Source organism: Amborella trichopoda, chromosome 3, assembly GCF_054954075.1.
Source record: "Amborella trichopoda isolate Santa Cruz 75 chromosome 3, AtrichopodaSantaCruz75HAP2 v2.0, whole genome shotgun sequence".
In the NCBI taxonomy this organism is placed as follows: domain Eukaryota; kingdom Viridiplantae; phylum Streptophyta; class Magnoliopsida; order Amborellales; family Amborellaceae; genus Amborella; species Amborella trichopoda.
Window position 1 is genome coordinate 38,847,893 of NC_142338.1, and position 25,811 is coordinate 38,873,703.

The 25,811-nt window shown below is 36.8% G+C and overlaps 1 protein-coding gene across 6 annotated transcripts; it reads right to left on the minus strand.

Moving 5' to 3' along the window:
* Nucleotides 1–1,283: 1,283 nt before the first annotated feature.
* On the minus strand, nucleotides 1,284–24,098 carry LOC18422608 (GTP-binding protein Era-like protein). Of its 6 annotated transcripts, none has more exons than XM_088862528.1 (10): nucleotides 23,523–24,098; nucleotides 17,107–17,252; nucleotides 16,630–16,770; nucleotides 16,420–16,533; nucleotides 16,010–16,135; nucleotides 14,067–14,165; nucleotides 13,814–13,915; nucleotides 13,460–13,540; nucleotides 12,314–12,507; nucleotides 1,284–1,565 (listed from the first exon to the last, which is right to left on the minus strand). In XM_088862528.1, exons 1-10 carry the CDS (start codon nucleotides 23,836–23,838, stop codon nucleotides 1,550–1,552), a joined length of 1,335 nt encoding a protein of 444 aa, XP_088718654.1. In that variant the 5' UTR covers nucleotides 23,839–24,098; the 3' UTR covers nucleotides 1,284–1,549. The 6 variants fall into 6 exon arrangements, with proteins under 6 accessions (XP_088718654.1, XP_088718655.1, XP_088718653.1 ...); XM_088862529.1 differs by having other exon boundaries at nucleotides 16,420–16,549; nucleotides 23,523–24,004; XM_088862527.1 differs by having other exon boundaries at nucleotides 16,630–16,788; nucleotides 23,523–24,004.
* Between the last annotated feature and the right edge of the window lie 1,713 nt (nucleotides 24,099–25,811).

Genomic DNA, 25,811 nt, shown 5'->3' on the forward strand with positions numbered 1-25,811 from the left:
AAATCCGTATACAATGTGTACAGAATTTTTTTATAATAATGGTTTCAGAACAATCAAAATAAATAAATAACCATAAAAAAAAAAAAAAAAAAAAAAAAAAAAAATTATATATATATATATATATATATATATATATATATATATATATATATATATATATAGGGAAAAGATGGGATTAACCCACTTGCTCATATGAACATATGAGCCCAACGACCCAGATTGAATCTGGATCGATTTGACGGTCACGGATGTCCGGTAGTGCTTGAATTTTAATTTTTTTTTTCTACAGATCCAAATAACTTGAAATTTTAAATGTGTGTTCTTCTCATCAAGGAGCACCGAACAACAATATAAAAAAATTATTCGTGAAAAAAAAAATGACCAAAATAACCCCCGAAACTTTTCGAGAGCATTTTGATCAATTTATTTCATGTAAAATATTTTTTTTATATTTTTTGATTCGCCTATTTTTTATGAACACATGTCTAAAATTTCAAGTGATTTGGATTTGTAGAAAAAAAACTAAAATTCAAACACTACCGGACATATATATATATATATATATATATATCAGAACATGTATGTTTGCGTATATCTGCATGTTGTGACTAAAGGGGGAGGAATACCAAATTTTGACCGATCTGCTGTACAACAAATTCCAACATCAAACTCATCAGAAAGTGGATTGAAATTGCTTGTGAGGATAAACAACTGAAACAAGAAAAAACACACAACAGGAGCATTTGACCAAAGTCCCAAAATCCAATTGCTTCAAGGATCAAATCTCAAGAAAGAAGTGAAAAACTGAAAAAGAAACAAAAAGTGCGCTATTTTTAATGAATTTAATTATTTATTTATTTTAGTAACAAAAGAGGGCTATGCGAAAAGTGCAGAATGTTATTACCTCATCCATTCAGAATTGTAGCTCCAATGTGTAGGTGAGTTCAAAGAAACTTAAAAACTTAATCATTTTCCTTGTGCCAGGACATTGGGCTTTCTGTATAACAATGTAAGGAAGTTTTCTAGAGGCTTCCTTATGTCCATATTTATAGAGAGGCTAACCAAGAAGTAGATTGTTTGGCGATGGTGAAGCAAGGCATTTAACTGCAAAATTTAATAGTAAATAGGAATTGGGTGTGGTTTCTTTTTTGCTTGTTAAAGATTTTGGTTTGGTTCTTTTGTTGTTGGTTTGTCAGTAACCAAATAGTGCTGTACAGTTTTATATTGGTGTAATGGCATAGTGCCTAGTGAATTTTCTACAAAAAAAAAAAATCACTAGAAGCTTTAGAGATAAGAGAATCAATGATTGACATGAAAGACGATGTTAAAATGATACAAGACCAATATGAGCTTAGAAAAACTAATGAGAAAATAAAGCACCACGCGCTAGTGGCTAAGGGTTATGCTACATACATGCTTGTGCTTCTTTTTTGGGTGAGTTACGTGCTTCTCCTTCTTAATACAATAGAAAGACAGTGTCATATGACCCGGATTTGGCCTCCATAGCCGTAGTGTTTGAGTAGACCTTCGTCTTGCCGCCAGTTCACTTTCACCTTGACTTCCACCTACCCAACAACACCATGGTTTGAAATTATTTATTATCAAAGTAGAATTTTCTTTATTCAAAAAGAAAATATCAACACCAGAGTTTATTTTGGCATACTCCCATAAGCCATAATAAAAATCAAATAGATTTCCCAAAAAGAATAGAAAGAAAAGAAATGAAAAGCATAAGGTGGTCATGATGCGATCTTAAGTTAAGACAGAAACATCCTTCCCAAATGCATGCAGGTTGAGGAAGATATCTAAGTTCTGAAGCTTAAAGATAGTGGAATTCATAAATGAAGCCAAAATATCATTCTCACAGATTCTGCAACCAAGACTACATAACATCCTTGAGCAAAAGTGCAAATACAATAATTTCATGAAAATATGGAAAGTTATGGAGAAAAAAAGTAGAGAATAATACTTTTGTATTGAAAAATACTGGGTGTTATTATGAAATAATATTCTTTTAATCCATAGTTTTGGAAAGCTTATGTTGTTCATTGAAATGGAGAAGAGAAAATTGCTTAAATATGAGAGTACCGTCTTCCATTGTGTTCTAAGAACAGAAAGAAAGAAGGCCTACACGAAGTGCAAAGCATGCAACACACGCGCATGGGGCCAGGGCCCTTGAGGCGCATTTTGCACTTCGCCATTTGCAAAGGCACCTTATCGCATCCGCATGTATAGATCGGACTCATGACACACAACATTTTTGCACTGCAAGGCACCAAGAGAAGAGAAGAGCAGTTGCTCATTCTGGAGAAGGGTAGTTTGGGAATTCACCGCAGTGGAAACTCCCAAACAAGCACTATGTGCTGTCTGATTGTGCTGATAACTGCCAAATCACCAATAAGAACTGCTCCCACAAGGATGAACAATTTGGAAGCAATTTTGGGTGCAACCATTCACCTTTTGGATCCCAAAAAGCCACCATAAACCATTGTGACTGTTGGGTATCCAGTTGTATGTAAGATGTAAATGATGGGCTATTTTATGACTATCAAAGTCGAGAAATGAACGGTCATTAACTCTTCATCTTTCAAGTGCATCAAACAGTTTGGATGAAGGTGAACGGGCATTTTCTCTGTTTACATATGAGACTTCAGCTTCTCGTTTGATACAAAGTTTTGCAAGCATATCTCGTTACTCTCTATCTTCTTGTGTAAACTCTCCTTAGAATAAAGGCAAACTTTTAATCTGGTTCTACTTGTGCATTCCTACGAGCAAGATAGTGTTCAATCCTCCTTACTTCTCAAGAACAAATTTGCCTGAGAACTTAGATGCACACTACTTTTAATTAGCAAGCGGCAAATATTGTCTAGTGATAGTGTTCCATTATCAACTATATAGCAAGATTAGTTGGCAGAGGATTTAGACAAAAAGAAAGTATCGGCTATTTTGACACATATGCTCCTATAGCAAGACATGTATTATATGAGTATTACTTGTTGTTACCTCCAGTGTGCATCAAATTATTCACCAAATGAATTGAAAATCCCATTCCTAAATGGTAAATTAGATGAATAAAATACATGGAACAATTTAAAGGGTTCATTATGATAGGCCAAGAAAAGAAAGTGTGAAAATTGGTCAAATCTTTTTATGGACTGAAACAGGATCCAAAACAGTGGCATAAGAAATTCAGTAATGTAATATTCTCAAACGGTTTCAATATAAATGAGGCAGACAAATTTGTATAGTAAAGAGATATACTCAATGTGTCATAATTGGTTTATATGTTTATGATATTCTGATTTTTTACTATGACTAGGAAATAATTGAGGAAACAAAAAGGTTTCTCATATCTAACTTTGAAATGAAGGATCTAGGTGAGACTGATGTGATACTTGGCGTCAAAATTGTGGGAAAAGATGTGTTGGTTTTAACACAATCTCAGTACATTGAAAAGATGCTCAATAAGTTTGTGCATAATGTTTGTAAGCTAGCCCTAACACCAATAGATCCTCACATAAAGTTAAAAAATATATGGAGATTCATTTCTCAAATTGAGTATGCAAAGGTAATTGGTAGCTTGATGTATGGAATGAGTTGTGCTAGGCCTGATATTGCATATGCAGGAAACATAGTGTTGGGGGTGATTTTTTGGACACTCAAAATCAAGATAAAGCATATGAAACAAATGATTTGGGATAATCTCAAGATATGAATCGGGTGGTTGTCAAGTGCATACAAGTTTAACAGATGAAGGGACCCTATGAGAGGTCAACAAATTTAATTTCAATTTATATCTGCATAAATACCTCAACTATCATATCAGAGGTCTAATATAATCAGAACTTGCCATCCATGGCCTGATATGCCTTGAAAGTTCTATGATCAGTCACTAAATTCCATAACGGCCGAATCCACTCAGAGATTGTCAAGACATCTTAATATGAGACCAAACTATGGACTAATATTCCCATGGCAATAATATGCATCTCCACATAATATGGAGACGTTTGGATACAAATTTTCAAGTCTTTGGAGACTTTGTCTGTTACAAGGACTTTATTGGCTGGACCATTGAAAACCTCATCATATCCTATCAAATCAAGGTGAAATTTTACAGATACCTATAATTGGCCATTATATGCCTCTAGTCCAAAAATCATCAAAATTGATAGGATAACCTTACCTACCACCGGTAAAGTTATGTTCAACCGACAACCAACCCGAGTATCGGAGAAATGACTTGAAACCATCGGGAAGATCATATTTGACGCACAATAACCCTCCTCCCAAGGTTTTAGTCTTATAGAAGGAGGTTCAGTCCCTATATTATTCCCTCTTATAGTAAAGACCTATGGGTATCATCAGTTAAAACACCACACAGCGACCAGAATGACCTCCGATCAGTAAAATCAAGATGCCCCCCAATCTAGGAGTAGTTTTCTCATGGGACCAAAGCCATTAGAAAACTGACTCGAAGCCCTATCAGCCATGCGAAAGCCAAAACCATGTGAAAGTATATTTGTTGGAAACGCATATGATTCTTCAGGCATCGGAATCGTGGAATCGCATGTGTCAGATGGTTCCTAATCTCGAACTCGCCGTTCGTACAATGAAAACAATCAGAGGATTGATTCCCAATAATCAGAATTGCAATCCAATAAAATAGGAATTGTGATTCTTATTTGTAGGAACCAGTATCCCACCATGTTAGAATCATGTCTCTTACCTTTCAGGAATCGCACATGACCCCACACAATTCAATGACTTCCAGAATCGTGATCTGATGAAATAGGAATCGAATCGTAATTCCTACATCACTGGAATCATTGTCCCCATCGATTGGGAATCGAGATTCCCAGAATTCAGGAATCGTTCACCCATCCCCTCGAGCATAGGATAGAAGTAATTTGCGAGAAAAGACTTAAAGTTTTCATAGATGATTGAGGGTAGACATAGTTGATACCATAGCTTCACCAAGATACCATAGATGACACCACAGCTTGCTTAAAAGACCAAGATGTTGCATTTTCCTCGAAATCCAAAGGCAGCAAGTGGCCATGAATTTCGATCACCATTTGAGTCATTTCCTTCCCCCCCGCCCCTCCTATTTTAGGGGTTTAAGTTCAAGCCCCACCAAATATACAATGAGACAACGAATGATAAGCATTTTACTTAGTACCGTAGATTATCACTAATAAGCATATTATTGATCACCAACCAAATATGCCCACATAATCCTTTACTTGTACCGAATGATCAATAACAAGCATATGGTTATTGCAAGCATCATATACAAACATCTTACCTTGACGTGGGGCTGCCACCCAAAAGTCTTACCTTGACGTGGGGCTGCGAACCAAAAGTCTTACCTTGACATGGGATTGTCACCTGCTTTATCATTTATAGATTGATAAATCTGTTGGGTAACTTGACTGAGATTATTGTTCATGGATTCATGTCAAAAGTTTATTAAAGCATTTTGGCTCTCACAGCATCACAGTCTTGAAACCCAAATCAAGGGTATTTAACCTTGTACAAAATTATTACATGATAGGAAAGGGTTCCTAGAACTCCTCCGGTAACATAGAATCGGGTCCTGAAGCTCCTTCCGCAACATACAGTTTTTAAACGTATTTGATGTTGAGTGAAACATTGTATAGTGCATCTAAGAACTATGCCTTTTGATGATGTGGTACTCGCTACCAAACAACATGGAATCGCGATTCCTAAAAAAATTGGAATCAACGTCTCACACATGTTGAATCGCATTGTTGTGCAACTATGAGTCGCAGATTCTGTGGTATGGAATCTAGATTCCAACCCTCTAAGAACCAAGATTTTTTTTTCGAGATTCAAATAATAATCTAGAACGCATTCCATGAAACTGGGAAACATGATCTTTATCTTCCAAATTCGTGTTTCATCCTGAGAACCGTAGAATCGAGACCTTGTTACGCGATTCATAAACTATATGTGAAAGCGATTGGAGCCGCAATAGAGGACATTTACTGCGTCAATTTTTAACTGACGAATCCTGTGTATCTCCTAAACTACTTGGAATTTGTCCACTAAATTTGGTGAAGATGATCTCTACGATGAAGCCTACAACACATCAAAATTTTATGGCTAAATATTTGTTTTAGACTCGCAGTGTACGGATTTGCTGCTCGGATTTGCAGCAGAAAAACCCGACTTCAACAAGTCATATCTCTCTCAATATTAACCCAAATAAGGAGAGACCTGGACCATTAGATTCATCTCTAAGCCCTCTATCAGCATACCAAATTTCATGGTCAAGCAGTTTCTCAGGTGAACGAAGCATTTGTCGGAGTGATACATGTCGAGGCTGGGTCACAAGGTTAACCAAAAGAGGCACAACATAACCGTTTTTCTGGAGTTTCTCACAGCTACAGTTATTCGAAACGAGTTTGTTTTCATTTCAAATTCAAAAACAGTTACGAATAGGGTCAAAGCATATCCACATCGAGCACTTTGAGGGAGACATTGAATTTAAATGATTGAGCCTTCTCTCTTCTAACCATTATGTGCGAGAAGGGGTTTGAATCTAGGATTTTTGGATAAGCATGAATGGTTTCGAAGTTATCCTCCGGGAACCACCAACTTTTTCTCTATAAAAATACTTTCTTATGCATTAGAAAAGGGGCGAACGGGTTCCTGTAACCTCACCCGCAGAAATAAAAAAAACAGTAGAGAGAGTGATGTCCCAAACTTAAAAATTTTTTGCAGCACACCTAGAGAGGCGGCACCCCTAATAGTGTGATTTTCTCTGCAATGTGTAGGACAAAAGAGAGACTAAATACTCGACTACCAGACTCACTCAAGGCCCAGATTCAGAAAAGAGCAGAGAGAGAGAGGCGGCATCCCTACGTATAGTCAGGTATACGGGTATATGTGCCCCTTGGTGTCGATATTTTCTTATTTTTTCTGTATATTTTTCTTTTCTTGAGTTTATATATGCCTTGAGGCTCGAATCAAAGGTGTTTGACTCCGTGTAAAGATTTGGAGTAAACTGTAACGGAGATTGAAAGTCTCCGGGGTTCCTCACGAACCCAATATCATGTAAAAACCCGTTGCACTTCCATTATGAGAAATATAGTAGGCGAATTTGTTCTCTGAGATATGTGTTTCCTCTAGTTATTTCTCTTGTATTGGAGTCATAATCTGCTATATTCATCTGCGCACATTTTGGAGAAACACTTTGTAAATATACAAGTTGCCCAAATAAAGAGCATTGAGAAGCAATCTCACGAATATTGAGATATCTCAAAGGTACCATAAACTGTCCTACACTTTATTGGTAAACTCAGTGTTAGAAGGGTAAGTGATATGAGTTGAAGCATAGAACCTCAAGATTCACTACTAAAGATCGGATGGGTTTTCACCTTAGCAAGTGGAGCAGTATCATGGGCTTCAAAACAGCCAATGTGCATTTCCCACTCAACCCTGCAATAGGAGTTTATAGCACTGGATTCTACTTATGAAGAAGCAGAGTGGAAAAGAAACTTTCTTCATGACATTGCAATTTGGCACAACCTATACCGGCAATCACAATTAATTGTGATAATCGTTCTACAGTTGCTTGAGCATGTAATATACAATGATAGATCTGAACATAATGTGCACAACCACGAGTCCATACAAATGTTAATTAAAGATGGAGTAATATGTCAAGAATATGTAGAGTCAAGAGAAAACTTCGTCGATCCTTTCAAAAAGTACTTTTCAAGGGAAGATATTGATAAGATGTAAAGGAGAATGGGGTTAGAGTCCATTACTTAACCATCAAGAACAAGAACCCCATCTAGGCCTTTGTTACATCAAAAGTTTTATATTCAATATGGTAATAACAAGCCATTGGTGTGGTTAGTTGGTCGCTAGATGCAAAACAATCCACACAGATGATAAGTTTAGTGATAACCTATATGGGAAGAATTTGAGTTATAGTCTTAATGATATTTATAACTAAAACCAGTAGGGGGTGTTTCATATACAGCAGTATTAGCCAAATCACCATACCCATATTTTCTTCTAAATGTTAAGGGTATTATGATAAATAGAAAATGGACTTTCTTGGGAAGCAAGAGAGTGATATCTTTATAAGAAAGTGAAGGAAGACATAATACCCATCGTTTTGAGGGTCACCCCTTTGGAGATTATGGGAATGGATCTCCAATATGGATATGGGAATGGCTCTCCAAGAGAGAGAGAAACATGGCCTCCAAGAGAGAGGCGGTATTCCCATGACTTTTGGGTTGGTTGAAGTTTCACTTCTAGATAGAAAAGTCTCTCAGTTGCTCTCAAAGTTATCTTTCCGGTAGCGGTATCGCAGTGGAAAGAAGATATTGATCAACGGTGTTGCTCAATCGGGAGAGCGGTTTAGAAGGGAAGATCGGTGAGGGGTTTACCGATGTTTAGAGAGAGGTATATCTCTTGTAACCTAAAACTATATCTTCATTATGATAGTGGATTTTTACATGTCGAGACCGTGGATGTAGCCCTATGGGGTGAACGACGTAAATCATGTGTTGTTGTGGTGTGCCTTTTATGTTTGCTTTATTTCTTGCACTCGATTTATAATTGTATTCATCTACTTCGCATTTAGTCAATAATGTACACGATCTTGGGTGGAATCTCGGTATTTGAGATTCTCGGTTCTGCAAGCTAGGGGTTCATGAGAACCTTACAATTGGTATCAGAGCATAAGGTGTGTACGGGGCTAAGAATTACATGAAGAAAAAGATGAATAGTGAAGCTAGATTGGTACATAGTTTGAGGGAGAGAAATATGGAGGCAAAATGTTTGTGAAATTTCACAATGGAGACAAGTGAGAAGAAATCAAGAAATCTATTCAATGAAGGTCGGCAAGATGAATTTGGTGATTTTGTTATCACGGTGGAGATTGTTGAGTTTGGTGATAGCCAAATCACCATACATATTTTCTTCTAAATGTTAAGAGTATTATGGTAAATAGAAAATGGACTTTCTTGAGAAGTAAAACAGTGATCTTTATAAGAGAGTGAAAGAAGACATAATACCCATCATTTTGAGGGTCTCCCCTTTGGGAGTTATGGGAATGGATATCCAATATGGAGATGGGTCTCCAAGAGAGAGAGAGACATGGCCTCCAAGTGAGGCGATATTCCCATGAGTTTTGGGTTGGTTAAAGTTTCACTTCTAGAGAGAAAATCTCTCAATTGCTCTCAAAGTTATCTTTCCGATAGCGATATCGCGGTGGGAAAGAAGATATTGATCGACGGTGTTGCTCGATCGGGAGAGCGGTTTAGAAGGGAAGATCGGAGAGTGCTTTTTACCGATGTCTAGAGAGAGATATATCTCTTGTAACCCAAAACTGTAATCTTCATTGTGACAGTGGATTCTATATGTTGAGACCGTGGATGTAGGCCTATGGGGTAAACCACGTAAATCATGTGTTGTGGTGGTGTGCCTTTTATGTTTGCTTTTTTTTTTACACTCGATTTATATTTGTATTCATCTACTTCGCATTTAGCCAATCATGTACACGATCTTGGGCGGGATCCCAGTCTTTGGGATTCCCGGTTCCGCAAGCTAGAGGTTCATGAGAACCCTACAAGATTCACCTGTACAAGTGTGGAAGTGTGGCTATTTCTTATGAGATTGCACTCGTCTCCAGGGCACTTATTAGAAATAAGCACAAGACAAGCAAATCTAATAAGCTCAACACTAGCAACGTGCTGACAATAAAAAGATACAAGAGATGTACGTCATTTATGTGTCGTGCTAGTAGTTTTTGGGATAAGATCCTTAGTTCAAAATGAATATATTCGGGAGAACTTAGTTGTAGCTCCAATAGGAGATAAGATGAGAGAAAGTAGACTTGGGTGGACAGGCCATGTGCAGCACAAACCCAATATGACATCTAATAAGAGGTACAAGTTGGTTCAAGTGGGAGGCTCAAAAAAGGTAAGGGGTACGTCCAAAAGGACATAGTAGGAAGTAGTGAGAAAAGATATGGGAACTTATAGCGTCACTGAGGGTATAGCCCTTGATATAGCATAATAGCGGACTAGGATTCGTGTAGCCAACTCCAAATAGTTGGTAAAAGGGTTTGATAATAATGCTGACCTTAGTTCAAAGCTACTTGAGGGACTTTGTAGTACATACACTAAGTGAAGATTCAAATCAAAAGATACCTTTATAGCATGCACATAATTTATAATTGCCTTCATTTGTTCATATTATTTTGAAATAAGTGGAGGACATTGCTTTATTTTTGCATTGGAAGAATACTAGGTATTACTTCAAAGTGGTAGTGTTTGGAGAAGCTTAGTTTGTCTTATTGCAGATAGAGAAATAGTGGGTTTCTTGTCCCACATCGAAGATGGGAGAAGAGAAAATCAAGCATAGATATGATAATACCTCTCCTATTGTGCTCTAAAATCAAGGGGAGAGAAAGCCTATGAGGAGAACGTAAAGCATGCAATGTGCACGAGCGCGGGCGCAAGGGTACTTAAGGCACACTTTGCACTTCGGATACTTGCATCGGCGCGTAAGAGCCCTTAGCCCATACATGTCTGCTGGTCAGGCTCACGGCTCAATATTTTTGCACCACAAGGCACATGGACAGGAGAAGGGCAATGGCCTGATCCAAAGTAAGGCAGTTTGTGAATTCTAATGGTTGGATCTCCCACCAAAACACTATGTGCTGTTTGGTGTCATGAATAAGTGTCAAATCGCAAATAAAAACTTCTCCCAAAGAGATGAACAATTTGGCTGTGATTTTGGATGCAATGGTTCACCACCTGTAGGAACCTGAAAAGCCACCGTAAACTAGTGTGACTGTTGGGTATCCAATTGCATGTATGATGTAATTGATGGGAAGTATTATGACTATTAAAGTCGAGAAACAAAGAGTCACCACTCTTCATCTTTCAAGTACAATGAACTCTTAACATTGGGTGAGGTGAAGGGGCACTTTCTCTCTCTATATATGGGACTCGAACTTTTCTTTTGATATACAGTTTTGCACAAAGTTATATCTCATTTTCAGACTATCTTCTTGTGTGAACTTTCTCACTCTAGAAAGCAACTCCGCTTACTCCAAATCTTGTTGTACTTATGCAATTGTACAAGCAAGACAATGTTCAATCTTCAACTTGTATTTTGAAAACAAATTTGCCTATAGAACTTAGATGCACCCTGGTTTTGATCAATAAGGGGAACCTATCACAATATCGAAGTTTTCGTGCCGGGGAACTAGAATATTGTTAGCCATTTGTTACTCCTTCAAAGTATTTGTGAAGTCTTTATTTTGTGCCCCATTTCATCGACAAATTTTTAACAGAAATATGCTGATTAGTGTTAATATTGTCACACGTCAGCCTCGGGCTTTGCCCAAGTCCACTCGGCTCTATGATGCCGCGCAAAATGAATGGAGCAAACAAAATCTCAAAAAGGGGGAGTGCAACTACAACTAATCGAGTTCTGTAGTTCTGGAACAGAGAAGTCTCAAAATTTAAATCCTACAATACCCCTAACCATTAATAAATAACAAAAGACCGTAAATAGGCCCAAAATTCATCATTATACTCATGTCCATAAAACTAAGTTTTTAAGCCTAATACAACGAAATTATGAAAAACCCTAGAAATAGCCTTCATAGATAACTGAAAGATAATTAAAACGCAACTTGAAGCACCAAAATTGGACATAGGAGGAAAATGTTACGCTCCTCGAATGATAGCCACATTATTCACCCCTTCTCAAAAAGGACTCAACCTTGGGTTCCTTCTAAGATTCCTCCTTAAGAAGATTGATATTCTAGTTGTTTTGTTCATCTTTGCAATTTTGACTTAACATTTGGTAGTCGGTGTTGCAAACCTACAATTGGCTTTGGATCTACTTCACTGGATCTCTATATAATAATGTCTTGTATATTTATGTGGTTGAACAAGATCATTCATCGGCAATAGTTGCAATCGATTCAAAAATTCTTCTAGAAAAGGGTCTGATTGCTTGTTGAACTTCAAAATCATCTCCAATTATCTTTCAATGTTTAAAGTCTTTAAATTCCCTCACATAATAAAAAAATAGATTCCCGTCATATACTTCTTTTAGCAACCCTTCTTCATCACCCACTTCAATTGGATTCTCATCATATATATGATATAGTTTCACCCATCAAGTCAATAAGTGTGGTTCAACATTACAACCAAAAAGACAACCGCCAATGGATTCTCTTGGGAAGTTAAAGGAAAATATCCTTGAAATTTAAGGTAGTTGGCACGATTCTCATGCAGCTCATACTTACCGAATATGCCTCCAAGGTTTATAGCTTGATGGGTCACCAGATCCATAAGTTGATCCAACCTTTGAGTCAAGCCTGCTATCAAATGTGCACTTGGGACTCGAGGAACTCCTGTAGTTATCGGATCTTTGATCCGACACAATTGAGTCTGCTCTGAATCCATTAGATTCACTGAGAATTGAAGGCGGCAAAAAAATCTAAAAAGACGGACAAAGCAACAACAATTTATCAAGCTCCATAACTCTAGAACTCAAAAGTTTCATTACATTTCCATAAAATTTCCATCTCCTCTATGACGGGCACATAATCATCTATTTATACGCATTTAAGTTAATAAATAACAAAAAACCGTAATTGGACCTAACATTTGTCTCTACAACGCGCCTATAGTTTAAACTAAGTTTAGAAGCCTAAAAGGAAAAGCCGTAGAAAGAGCCTTTGTGGATACTTGAAAGCTTCGAAATCTAACTCGAAGCCCCAAAATCAAGCACAGGTGTAAAAATTTATGCTCCATGAATGATAGCAGCATGTGTCTAGTGCAAGCAACTAATGAATGAAATATAATGTTTTATGAGAAAATGGAATGAAAATGAAGAAAGCAATTAATAATTGTATGAAAATAAAGAAAGGTTGAGCTGGAAAGCAAATAAAGAATGGAGGAGAGAGAGAGAGAGAGGAAAAAGAGGTGCTTGCTTTACACACTAATTGCATTCAATAACCACTGTCTTCCTTCAAAACGTCATTCACATGTTGATTTGTTTAATGGATGTTCGAAGTTTTCAACTCAAAAGAGCAAGATGCTTTCCCAGTTGATTTAGCATGTCCCTACTCAATTCTCTTCCCTAGTCTCATGTAATGTAATGGTTTTTCTGACAAGATCAGTAGCATTCTTGACTATCAAAGGAAGAAAAATCAGTAGTTTTCCTTTCCAAAGTGAATTATTTATTTCTTTTTTTTTCGAATTGCAACTAAGAGTTGTATTTTGGAAGTTACACACATGTTGCAATGATTTCTAGAACATTTGCCAGGCAACTTCAGATGTTTAGTAATAAACATTTTCAAAAGAAAATAAAAGAAATGAATCCCAAATTTAAAGATCTATGTATATGAAGACACCAAACAAAACCAAAGAAAGAGGATTCTTGGTACCTCAAGAAAGACTTGCTTTTGCAAGAAATCTTCAATATCAAGTCGTGATGCCGTTGCTAGTACCTTAAGAGACTTCCCATCCTGTACAAATCATGTGAATAAGCAATATGATAAGTTCGCAGCAATTACTTCCTCTACTGGATAAAAATTCCCCTCAGACAGCCAATTGCTAAACTTCCTTCTATTTTGTAATGGCAGTAAGCTGGTGTGTAATATCAATAACTAGTAAAGAAAAATAAACAGTATTTTCATAGTGGCTGAGACAATACAAGTCTCTGTGCCACAAAATGATGCCTTCGAAAGCAACAGACCAAACTCTATTTCAAATAATAAGTAGGGAAACCAGAAATATACTTTCCCAATGAGAATCATCTTTTGAGAATTTTTCTCAACCACAATCTCAGCCTCAATATAATCTTTTGAGGTCGGTCTAGTGATGTAATTCACCACATTGACCTGCAAGTAGAAAATGTAACTATAGGTGAATTGTTTTTTGCAAGAAAATTCTGCTCCATAAAAACGACAACCACAAGAAAAAAGGGCAAAAAGAAAAATCCAAATTAAGGAAAAGATGAAAGAACTTCATTCCAAAATTATAACTACTTACCTGACATGCATAAGGAACTTCATAACGGTATTGAATGAAAATTTTCTCCCGAATAATTTCTGCTATAAAAAATCTCTCTGGGTGCTCACTTGCTATGTCCTGAAACCACATGCGGAAACAATAGGCTTCATATTTCTACCAAGGGTCAATGAACTAAAGCACAATAGTTCAATAGTATTCAATCTGATGTAAGGGATATATAAAGCAAGGACTCATGCAAAAGTACTCCCAAAAAAAAGGAACGGGGAACAAGGTATCTTTGAAAGTTAAAACAGGATTGCCAGGATCATAACCAAAGCTATTTGCAGAATGTAGAGAAAAACTTACTCATTCATCCAACATGTTTAACTGACACCTGTTTGGATGAAGTTTTGTAAAGAATCCCATACAACACAAGTGTAGATATTGTAAATTAGTTAAAACCAAATGACAAAACACCAATAAAAAAAGAGGGACTTTCCAAAGGCAAAACTTGCTATACACAACTAATATCTTTAATTGCACTCTCCCACTTCAAAACACATTGTGCATCAATAATCTCCACATTGGATCTTTCCTCATCTACGGTCATCCTCACAACCTCTTTGCATTTCTTCAGAAAGGACTGTATAAATTTCTATATAAAGGTATGCTCATGGAACACATGCAATACTATGGGTAATTTGAGCTTAGTGTGTAGGAAACTTGGGACTCATTATAAAACAGCTAAAGCTGTCCAGAACCTGTACCCCAGAAAAAACTGTGCTAGAAAGAAGGCCTAGAGAGGTTTGATCAAAACTGGGGCCAAAACCTCATCATAGTGGACGGTGATTCTAAGAACATCATTGGAAATCTCAATATCCTTGGAGACGTGGTTATAGTTTTGACCATGTTTTTCATTTATGCCAGCATGTTCAAGTTGCCTTCAGTTATACTTGGAGGGATGCCAATAGGGCGGCAAATGCTCTGGCCAGAATAGAGGCTGCTGAGGGTGTTGCATCTAATGCCGCTTGAAGGAGCCCCTTGTTTTTTTGCTTTCCTTTTTAAACCTTCTCTCTCTCATTCCCCCCATCCCTCTAGACCTATGCTCTCTCTCTCTCTCTCTCTCTCTCTCTCTCTCTCTCTCTCTCTCCTTTATCCGATTATACTTGAATTTTACTCAACTCTTCGTTTCTTCACTCTTTCTCTATAACTCTCTTGTCATCCGTCCAGTAAATCTCCGCTCTTCTCATTATCTCTCACTTCCTCCCCTTCCTCGCTCTTCATCCTCCTTGTTCCTTTATCTCTACTCCCATTCTTTCTATTCCGCATCCACATGTCTTGAAACTTCTTTTATCTTCTCGGTTTTTTGCAGGCATATCCTTTTGAATCTATATCTCCAGTTCTATACCTGTGACAATCTTTTGATGTTGTGACCCACTTCTTTGTGGGAGGCCTTCAACATCTTTTGACCTTTTTTACCTTGTGGCTGATTTTTTAGAGAACCCGACTTGTGGGATGCCATCCTCAGCCCTTGTGGGAAATCTGTAATTAATACTAACAATAATATAAACTGTCAAGAAAAAAGAGATTACCCATAGAAGCTTTATTGTGATATTACCTACAATATAGATGGTATCAAATAACAAAAATTAGAGGAATCAGGGGCCGTCACTTGGTGTGACGGTAAAAGGTTAGGGTAGCCAGCGCAAGAGGGCGGGTTGGAGTCCTGAGAGCGGCCACTTTGTGCATAAAAAGCCAAAGGTTAGGACCGTTTCCATCTCACCCCTCCAGGGACCCTGTGTAGGCAGGACCAGCACCGGGTACGGCCCTTTTTCTTTAGAGGAATCAAGGCAGTATGGAATAACCATGAACATAAACCAAAATTGTAAGGTATAACACAAAATACACACACACACGTACACACGTGTGTGTGTAGGTGGGTGTGTGAGTGAGTGTCTATAAGGTAAAATCTTTCATCATACCTTGGGATAGTAAGCAGGCCCAACAGGAAGTTTTGACAAGATCCAATCCTTCACGTCATTGATGCCATGACCATATTTAGCACTCACAGGTATAACATCATCAACATCGACACACTTCTCGTACCACTGCAAGGAAATGTCAAACACTTCAAACAAAAGAACTCTTTTCCTTTTCGATTTGAATTTCTAGAATCACATCCACAACTCTGTGTGTGTGTGTGTGTAAGTGGGAATGTGTGCGAGAGAGAGAGAGAGAGAGAGAGAGAGAGACTCAAACAGCTAGTATGGGATAGAACCCCAAAAGGAGTAAGTCATCATAATCACATAATCAGAAGATTTGTACTTTAATTCTTGATCATATAATACGCTGCAAACCCAAAGAGGAGATGCCATTTTAGACGAAAATGTACCTCTAGTCTCTTTGCTATTTCCCCAGGTTTAATCAAATCCTTCTTATTCAACACCAGCAAAGTGGGCACCTTCCCCTTGATGTTTCCTACACCTTCTTCCATAACTTCGTCAATCTGGGATATGAACCTCCTATTTATAAAATCAGGTTTTTCTGCATTCCTGGAACATTAACTTGATTAGGATGGACATTCGAAAAGAAGAACCATTACCTTTGAAGGTGTTTTACATGCATCTACAACGACGAGAACACAATCTGCATTAATGGCAGCACTGCGAACATTTTTCATCATCATTGTGTCCAGCTTGTGCATTTTCTTTTCGATAACACCAGGTGTATCATACAATATCATCTGCAAAACTCCCATCCACTTTGATGAATAAATAGAAGAGTCAAGAGTCAGTTGTTGATTCTATGAAGGATTGACAGTGAAAACATTTTCTAAATGGAGGGAACATGAACTGAATCATGAATCAGATTTTGTTTGGGGTAAATAGTTTGCAACCCAACAAATACAATCTCCTCAAAAACTCATGAAATCAAAATACCATGCCATTGTCTAAAATCAAAGAAAAGGAAAATCTCTATTGTTCTAAATAATTTTAGTTGATTTATATCATGTCATTATTTGCTAGTAGTACTTAGAGAACACCAATACAACAGCAATGAAAGAAGTAGGCAAATACACCTGATATTCAGGGCCAGAACAGATGCCCAGAATACGATGCCTTGTAGTCTGAGGTTTATCTGTAACAATTGAAAGCTTCTGACCAATCATCTGGTTTGCAAGTGTACTCTTTCCAACATTTGGCTTGCCCAAAACAGCTACATAACCTGTATTTGCACGTCAGGCGAGCAACAAATAAAGGATTATAAATCCAAGTTAGAAAAGCACATCCATAATGGCAATTCAAAGCAATACTTTCAAGAATTAAAAATAAAAATGATATCAAGCGGAATTATAACAAGAAGACAGCAGTGGTGAATGAATGAGATAATTGTTCAAGAAGAGAAACAAGACATAAAAAGAAAAGGAATGGAACAACTACCATTCCAACACCATTCCATGTATTTTATATTCATAGCATTTACAAAAATTGCCTTAAGATGTTTTGCATGATACACTAATGTCCTTATATCAGCTGTATATAAATATAACATGAGAATAGTACAAATGCGTACATAAAGGACAAATGTGGGTCACATCTGTCCACAACTATATACACACCTGTAGAAGTTCCAATGGCTATACAAGTAATGTTACTGATTGTTGCTCTGACCTTCTTCCTCATCTTCCAATGCCCTAGAAGGAAGCAGTGCGCAATGAAATATGTCATGGTTGTTTGCCTCATGGGAGCATTTACTCATTAGAGTCAGCCAAGATTTACCAATTTTGAATGTTTTTTGTGAAGCTCTCAGCAAGTACGTGATGACCGACCACTTCAAATATTGCTTACTAAAAAAATAACTCATTGGATGCAACCAAAATGACAGAGTTAGAGCTGCCCATTAAAGATAGTTGCTTCATGTGTTGGTGAGGAAAAATATCTTCAAGATCATGACATGAAGTGGGAATAATTATGTGATGTTGGAAGTAGCATAAATGTCCCAAAAAGAGCTTCAGAGGAAATTGGTATGGGCCTTGTCAAGGACAAGCTTAACAACCACCTTGTTATGATAAACACATAGAAATAAAAAGGATATATTCTGAAATATGTGTTAGAGTTGTACCAAAGGCATAACATGAGGAGGTAGTGATGACCCAGTTACATGGATTCCAAAAGTTATGTAGCCAGCTATACGGATACCCATATCAGTCGTTAAATATGAATCCTGGAAGCCACGTTGCAGCATAAACTGAGCAATTAGAAATTTCGTCAGTTGTTCATATCGTTTTTCATGCATGCATGTACGGCTTTAATAATGGTTGCCTCCATTTATTTCATCTAGGATGCATCAAGAGCATATCAAATGGGCATTGGAAGATTTTGGTAAACGTTGTTTGAAGAGCATCTGGATGGAATCCAAGTTTTGCAAATCCAATGTTGACTCATGTTTTTTTAATCCTGAATTTGCCAATCTCATACTATCTTCAAGTTATAAAAGTTTATTACTTTTTCTTTTCACCCTAACTCCTCTCTTTCTCTATTTGTGACATGTTTCTCTCTAACCATGCCCTTTCTCTCTATAATTGTGCCATTTCTATCTCTAACCCCTCTCTTACAATGACTTTTGTCTTTCTCCAAGTCTTTTCTCTCTAGCTATGCTCTTTCATTCTTTAATTTCTCTCTCTAAGTGTACCCTTTCTCTCTCTATTTCTCCTCTTTAACCATGCGCTCTCTGTGATTCTTTCTAACCTGAACTTTATCTCTATAACTAATCTCTCTAATCACGCCCCATCCCTCTAACCCCTCTCTCTAACTGCTACTTTCTCCTCTAACTCCACTCTCTAACCATACGCTTTCTCTTGTTCTAACTCCTCGCTACAACTATGCCCATTCTCTTTTTCTAACTCATTTCTCTCTATAAGGGTGCCCTTTCTCTCTCTAACTCCTCTCTCCAAATGTGTCCTCTATCCCTCAAACTCTTCTCTCTCCAACTGTGCCCTTTCTTTCTCTAACTCCCCTATCTAGCAACTCCTTTCTCTCTCTACATCCATTTCTCTCTAACCATGCCATTTCTCTCCCTAAGTGCTCTAATTCCACCATGTCTAAATGCACCCTTTCTCTCTCTAACTCCTTTCTCTCCCTACCTCCTCTTTCTAACCATGCCCTATTCTCTCCAACTATCTCTATAACCATGTATTTTCTCTTTAACTTCTTTCTCAACGTAATTGTGCCCTTTTGCTCACTTAACTCCACTCTATCTAAATGTGCCCATTTTCTATCTAACCCTCTCTCAACTATGCCCTATCTCTCGCTCTAACCATGCACTTTCTCTTTCTAACCATGCCCTTTCTTTATCTCTTCTCTAATAGTGCCCTTTTCCCTTGCTAATTCCTTTCTCTCTACCGCCACTCTGTTCAACCATGACCTTTTGTCTCTCTAAATCCCCTCCACTCTAATCATGCTCTTTCTCTCTCTATGTACTCTCTCTAAATCATTTCTCTCTAATCTTGCCCTTTATCTCTCTCTAAATGGAGGAGAGAGAGCATGGGGAGAGTAATAAAAGAGGAGAGAGAAGTGGTTGATGGTCCCCTCAGCACGCCAATCGATGATTTCCATGGACAGCTTTTGTTCTTTCGATTGGCATATGTTGGATATGAGTCCTTCTGTGGATTAGGATATCCATGATACAAGGGATCAAAAGAGCGCCAAATGTGATCTTCTTAATCACATCCTGAATATGCAAACCTTGAAAATGGATACCTAAGAATCCAAAGGGGTCACAGATGATATTCAAACTGATAGGCCACCACGTACTTGTTGATTACCTCACGAAAAGCACTCGAAGTTGGAAACTCCTGGTCCACTCCAATGTGGACATGTTCCCATGAACTGAGCAACTGTGGTGCATTTCTTTACTCATTGCCACCTTTAAGGGCCTTGGAAAGCATGGAAGAAGGGGCTCTCACAACTTCAGTACCCCTACAATATCGGAGTAATAATCACTACTACTATTTTATAGCCATTGGAAATTTGGAACAAGTTGGATACTACAGATGTCTACATGCACCAAATGAATAACTATATTAAACAGACTCGCCAAATAGCCTCCACTCCTACATTCATTATTGTTATAGACATAAGCCTCTAGATCATTAGAACTTTCATGTATAATCAACATCATTCATATGCCATTGTCACCAAATAATGTCAAGTACCAAAAAAATATACATAATTAATGCAATAAGCATGTCAACAAAGAGTTGCTTGTGGTTAACTTATTAAAAAAAAAACAGAGAGTCGCTCCTCTCTATGTTTCCTCATATCTTCTATGCTTGTATTTCAGAATACTCAAAAGCTACATGTCTCAGCACCGAAGTAGTCAAGGATGCTAAGCACAAAAAATAAAAAATCAAGTGGGGGAGATAACTAGATTTGACCTTGGTGCTCCTCTAGCCAGGAAGTATGCCAATCCATTTGACTCTGTCCATTGGTGATAGAAGGAGATGCTCGACTTGGAGGTGATTCTTAATACACTCCATAAAATTCTTGTGCAACTGCCAAGGGACTTGGAGCAGGGTTAATGGGGTTAAATTTAGAAAAATACAGGGCAGGTTCATATAATTTGATTCATATGAGGAGCGCAAGAGCTTTGGCCTCATTGGTATCACACATCCTATAGGACCTGGAAAAGTGGGCAGAATAGGGCCTCTATAGTTGCGTACAACCCCACCAACCTTGCAAGACCAGGCTTCCACGAGAATCCCCATCGGAAAATAAATTTTGCTACTGTTTGGAGGGGTGGGTTCCATTTGTGTGGGCTTGTCTTTGTTGTTGTTGTGGGTTCCATTTGTGTGGGTTTGTCTTTTTTGTTGTTGTGGGTTCCATTTGTGTGGGTTTTTTTTTTTTGTTGTTGTTTGGGAGTCATGCAATGTCTTGCAGTTGGGTGTGGCAGTCTGTATGAGGAAAGCCATTAAATTCTGTTTTAACTAAGCCCTAAGGGAACTAGCACAGTTAGTTGATAGAAGATATGCTAATTCGATAATTTCTGTTCTAATCTGATTTAAACCCTCAACCTAAGCCATGCGAATGAGAGGTCCAAACCAGTTGGCCATGGGGGAGAACTGATGCTCAGTTCTTTTTCTGTATTTTTAATGCAAAATATAGCAAACTGTAGTCAACTATCCGTCAAAGGGATGGCACATCTATCTCACCATTACAATAGTCTAATATATTACTGTCTTAAAAACAGAAATGACATTCTCTAATTAACTTGATGCACCTCAAGAAGTCCAGATACACAGTCTATAGATGGGAATTCCAAATTTGCAATATCTGTCCACAACTGGTACTGCACAGACAATCCATCAATATCAGATGTAGAACATACTTTCAAGGCCATGCTTGAACTTGGAAGTATTACAATCAATATCAATGGCAGTTGACAGGCCAGCATCTCTTCAGGATGCACAAAGTTTTGAAGCCAAAACACCACTCCCGAGAAGCATCGCATATTTGCAATTTTGTACTGGCATATTTGCAAATTTGGACTAACAAATTTGTATTCTTTTCTATCCTCTAGCCTCGAGGTACTTCAAAGCCCGGAAACTCTTTTAACTTTCCAACATTTATGTCAAATTAAGATTGCAAATGAGCTTTAGATCATTATTGCTTTCTGGATTATTGCTATGCTCACAAGATTGCCTGGACAAATTAATCTCAGTTATGTCAATAAATATGTAATAGAATTCTACTAATGGTGTCTTTCCATCCATTCAACATCATAGGCCACTCTCCTCCAATGTTTTTGTATTAAGCTAATCAATTATTGGAGCATATTAGTTTCCTCTATCAGAAAAGAGGCCACCAACATAAGCTGATGGAGCTTTCGCTCTAGTCACAATATTTGTAAGTTTGCGCTCCAAAGGCATGTGATAAGTTTCAACAGCCACATTCTAAATTATTAAGAATCATAAAACCATTTGGAAATGGTTGTTTTACTTTATTTTCTCCACACTTAGCCCCCCTGGTTAGATGTCTAAATTTTCTATAAGAAGAACTCATGAGATGTTCCAAACTTTTCTTTTCTTTTTTCTTTTTTTTACCCCGTTCTTTGTGGCGGCGATTCATTTGCCTCTTGACCAGTTCGAACAACTTGCTACATCACCAAATGCATTCCAAAATCTTTATCATAAAAAAGAATATTGCCAATTGATACTTAAGGGGGTTCTTCCACCATAAACTTCCCTATGGATTTTCTCAGGAATACAATCAATGCAGAATCATCTCTAGTGCATCTTCTTGATATTATTACTAATTTGATAAACCAATCATGGGGCCGAGGGAGTGTATGCCACCATAGGCAGCATCCCTTATCATCAATGTGAACTTTTGTCTTCTTAAGTTGTATTATACATCAAAATAAAAGAAAGCACTTAACCTGTGAAAGCATTAAGCAATGTCTCAAAGACACTACCACCACTCACATGACCACCAGCCCAGTCCAATTTAATTACAATTCACTTCAGTCGGTATTGACTGGGAACACTGCTTCAGGCATCTATGGCTTTCTATGGAGGTTTCCCGGGATTGCTAGAAAATGCTACAACAAGATTTGCTAGAGCTTTTGTATGAGTTCAACAAGTGGATATAAGAATTGCATAAGAGAAGTCCAACAAATAAGGGAACAAAAACAACCTTCAATTGAACTGAACACTGGTTGATTAAGCCCCAATTGAAAAGGAAAATAATCATATTGAAGACATAAGGATAAATTCAGATCAGAAAGAGAAAAACACGTCATGTGTTAGCTAATAGAAATTACCTGAGAATGATCATTTTAAATTAAAATTTTCAAGTATCCGTTCGTGCATATTAAAGGCTATATTCATATATTTTAATGTAGAAATTCATAAACTATACACAAATTTCAAGGAAAATGCTAATCTACAAGAAACTATCATCGATAGAAACAAATTGGTTAATTAACTAACTAATTAATTAATTAATAAACAATGTGCTAGTGATATTTCAGATAAGAACCAGATAGTTTCCTTGCTATTTTTAAATAACCACGCAGCCTAATTTCTTGTAGTCTACAACCTATGAATCCAAAACAAAACCATGACTCACTTTAAGGAAAGAAAAATCTACCAAATTCCACTTCATACAATAAAACCATATTTTATAGAAGCACCACAATATAGATGAAGTTAGTTTCTCGGATATATTTCAACAAATCAATCAGTCAAAATTCTGGTCAATTAATACCAATAATCCATCTGAAAACTAAAATTTCTTAATTACTGTAAGTGAGATTTACACGCTAAAACTCAAACCCATAACTCATCCAACATTTATAAGTAATGAAGTCATATCCAAATTTCATGGCTCATTTCCATGGGTCTCTTCCAGTTATCCCGTAATTCAATTAGATTAAAACCCATCTCTCATATATAGCCATAAATCAAATACAAGAACCTCGGTAGAAAATACGCACCACTTTGGTGTGTCGCATTCACTTCGGTTTCAAATTCTTCAAGCTCATATTCATCCAGCAAAGCCAGGTTTCTGTTAGGTTTATTATTCAATGATAATAACGAAGAATCCTCAGATGAAGTTTCCATGGCTTTGTGTCTTGCATAATGTTTATCTCTGGTTTCCAAGGTGAAGAGCTTCCTGTTAAATTGAAGCCTTTCGAAATGGAAACGAGAATGAGGAGTAAAAGTGTGAAATGGGTTTTTGCTAAGAGTGAATGGTGTCGACAAGGGAAGCACTTCTCTGGTAGAGGGACATGAGTGCAGAGTGATCTCCATGGAAGGAGCGCGCGCTTTCTCCCACTAAACTAGACCACCATATGGCATTATCATCCAGAGGAAGAATGGTTAGAATACACCTATTCTCTCTCGTTTGCGTTCCTATTTCAATTAAGGGAAAAGTTTATTTAGAGCCGAGGCTTTAAACAATCAAATTAGATCCCACATCAAAAAGTTTTCTAGAGGATGTTGTTTTGATGCTCACATATCATCAAATTGATTATCTCGACATTAAGGTGCATAGACATAGAAAAAAATGTACTTCAAAATTTAAAACTAGTGCATCTTATAACCTATTTTTGGACCATCAATTTTCAAGATTTCCAAGTGTATATAGATGTACACTACTTTTGAATATTTAAATTTTATAATTAAAGATGAAAATATATTTTAAAGCTATCTTGGATATTTTCAATATTGAAACGATATTTCTCGATACCATTTGAATGAGGTCTAATTTGATTGTTTAGAGCCTCGGCTCTATACAAATGGCTCTCCTTCTACTTGCAACCTTAACCAATCTAATTAAGGCCACATACAAATTTTATCATAACATGTAATTTTGGTGTAAAAAATTCTTAGAATTATCTCAAAATCTATTTTCATATTTAATTATAAAATTTTAAATTAAGTAGATCTATAAACACATGAAAATATTGAAAATGGACGGTCGAGATAATGTGTCCTAAGATGCAATATTTTTAGGGCCTAAAATTTCAAGTGATTTGGATTTCTAGAAAAAAAACTAAAATTCAAACACTACTGGATATTTGTGATCGTCAGATCGGTCCAAATTCAATCTGGGACATTTGGCTCATATGTTCATATGAGCTAATGGGCTAATCTCATATTTTCCCTATATATATATATATATATATATATATATATATATATATATATATATATATATATGGAAAAGTCTTCCCAACGCCTATAGGAGAAAATTAATAGTGATTTCGCCTACTCTCATCACCATCTAAATTTCATCGCGTGGTCACGATTGTCTAGTAGTGTTTTATTTTTCATTTTTTTTTTCTACAAATATAAATGACTTGAAATTTAGAGGGTATGTACATCCTACTGAGGCACATCTAATAAAAATATAAAAACAATTATCCGTGAAAAACAAAATTGACCAAAATACCCCCAAAACTTTTCGAGGGTATTTTGGTCAATTTTTTCATGTAAAATATTTTTTTTATATTTTTTTAAGATTCTTCTATTTTTGATGGATACACTCTCCAAATTTTAGATTATATTGATTTGTAAAAAAAAAAATGAAACACTACTGGACAATTGTAACCGTGCAATAAACTTTTGATGATGATGGAGGTAGGTGAAATCACTATTCATTTTCACCTATAGGCATTGCGTAGTGTTTATATATATATATATATATATATATATATATATATATATATATGAGTAATAATATTATAAGACCCTCCCAACACCCATGTGGGTAGGACCCCAAAGGTTCACCATTAAATTTTGACACAGAACTCTAGAAAAGTTATCAATCAACCCATTCACCCAAGTCCCACGCCCAAGTGATAACCTTTTTAGAGATATTAATCAAAATTTAATGATGATCTTTTGGTGTCCTACTCACATGGGTGTGGGAGGGTCTCATAGTGTCATTACACTATATTATATATATATACATCTCAATGTTGAGATGATCAATTAGAAGATTTTTCAATATTAAAACAACCTTTCTCAATAAATTTTTTAGGTGCATCTTTAATTCTACATTTTAACGTTGCAACCTTATATAAATTCTTTCCTTCTATTAAATATAGATAAAGTTTATAGGGAAATTTATGGATACCTCGTCAAATGTATTTTGTAGACATCTAACACACATATATTTTTTATATCACACCCTTAACTCAATTACTATTTTTCTTCGCTTTTACCCCCTCTCAAAAAATTAATATGTTAACGGGTAAACTACCCTTTCAATCCTCCCT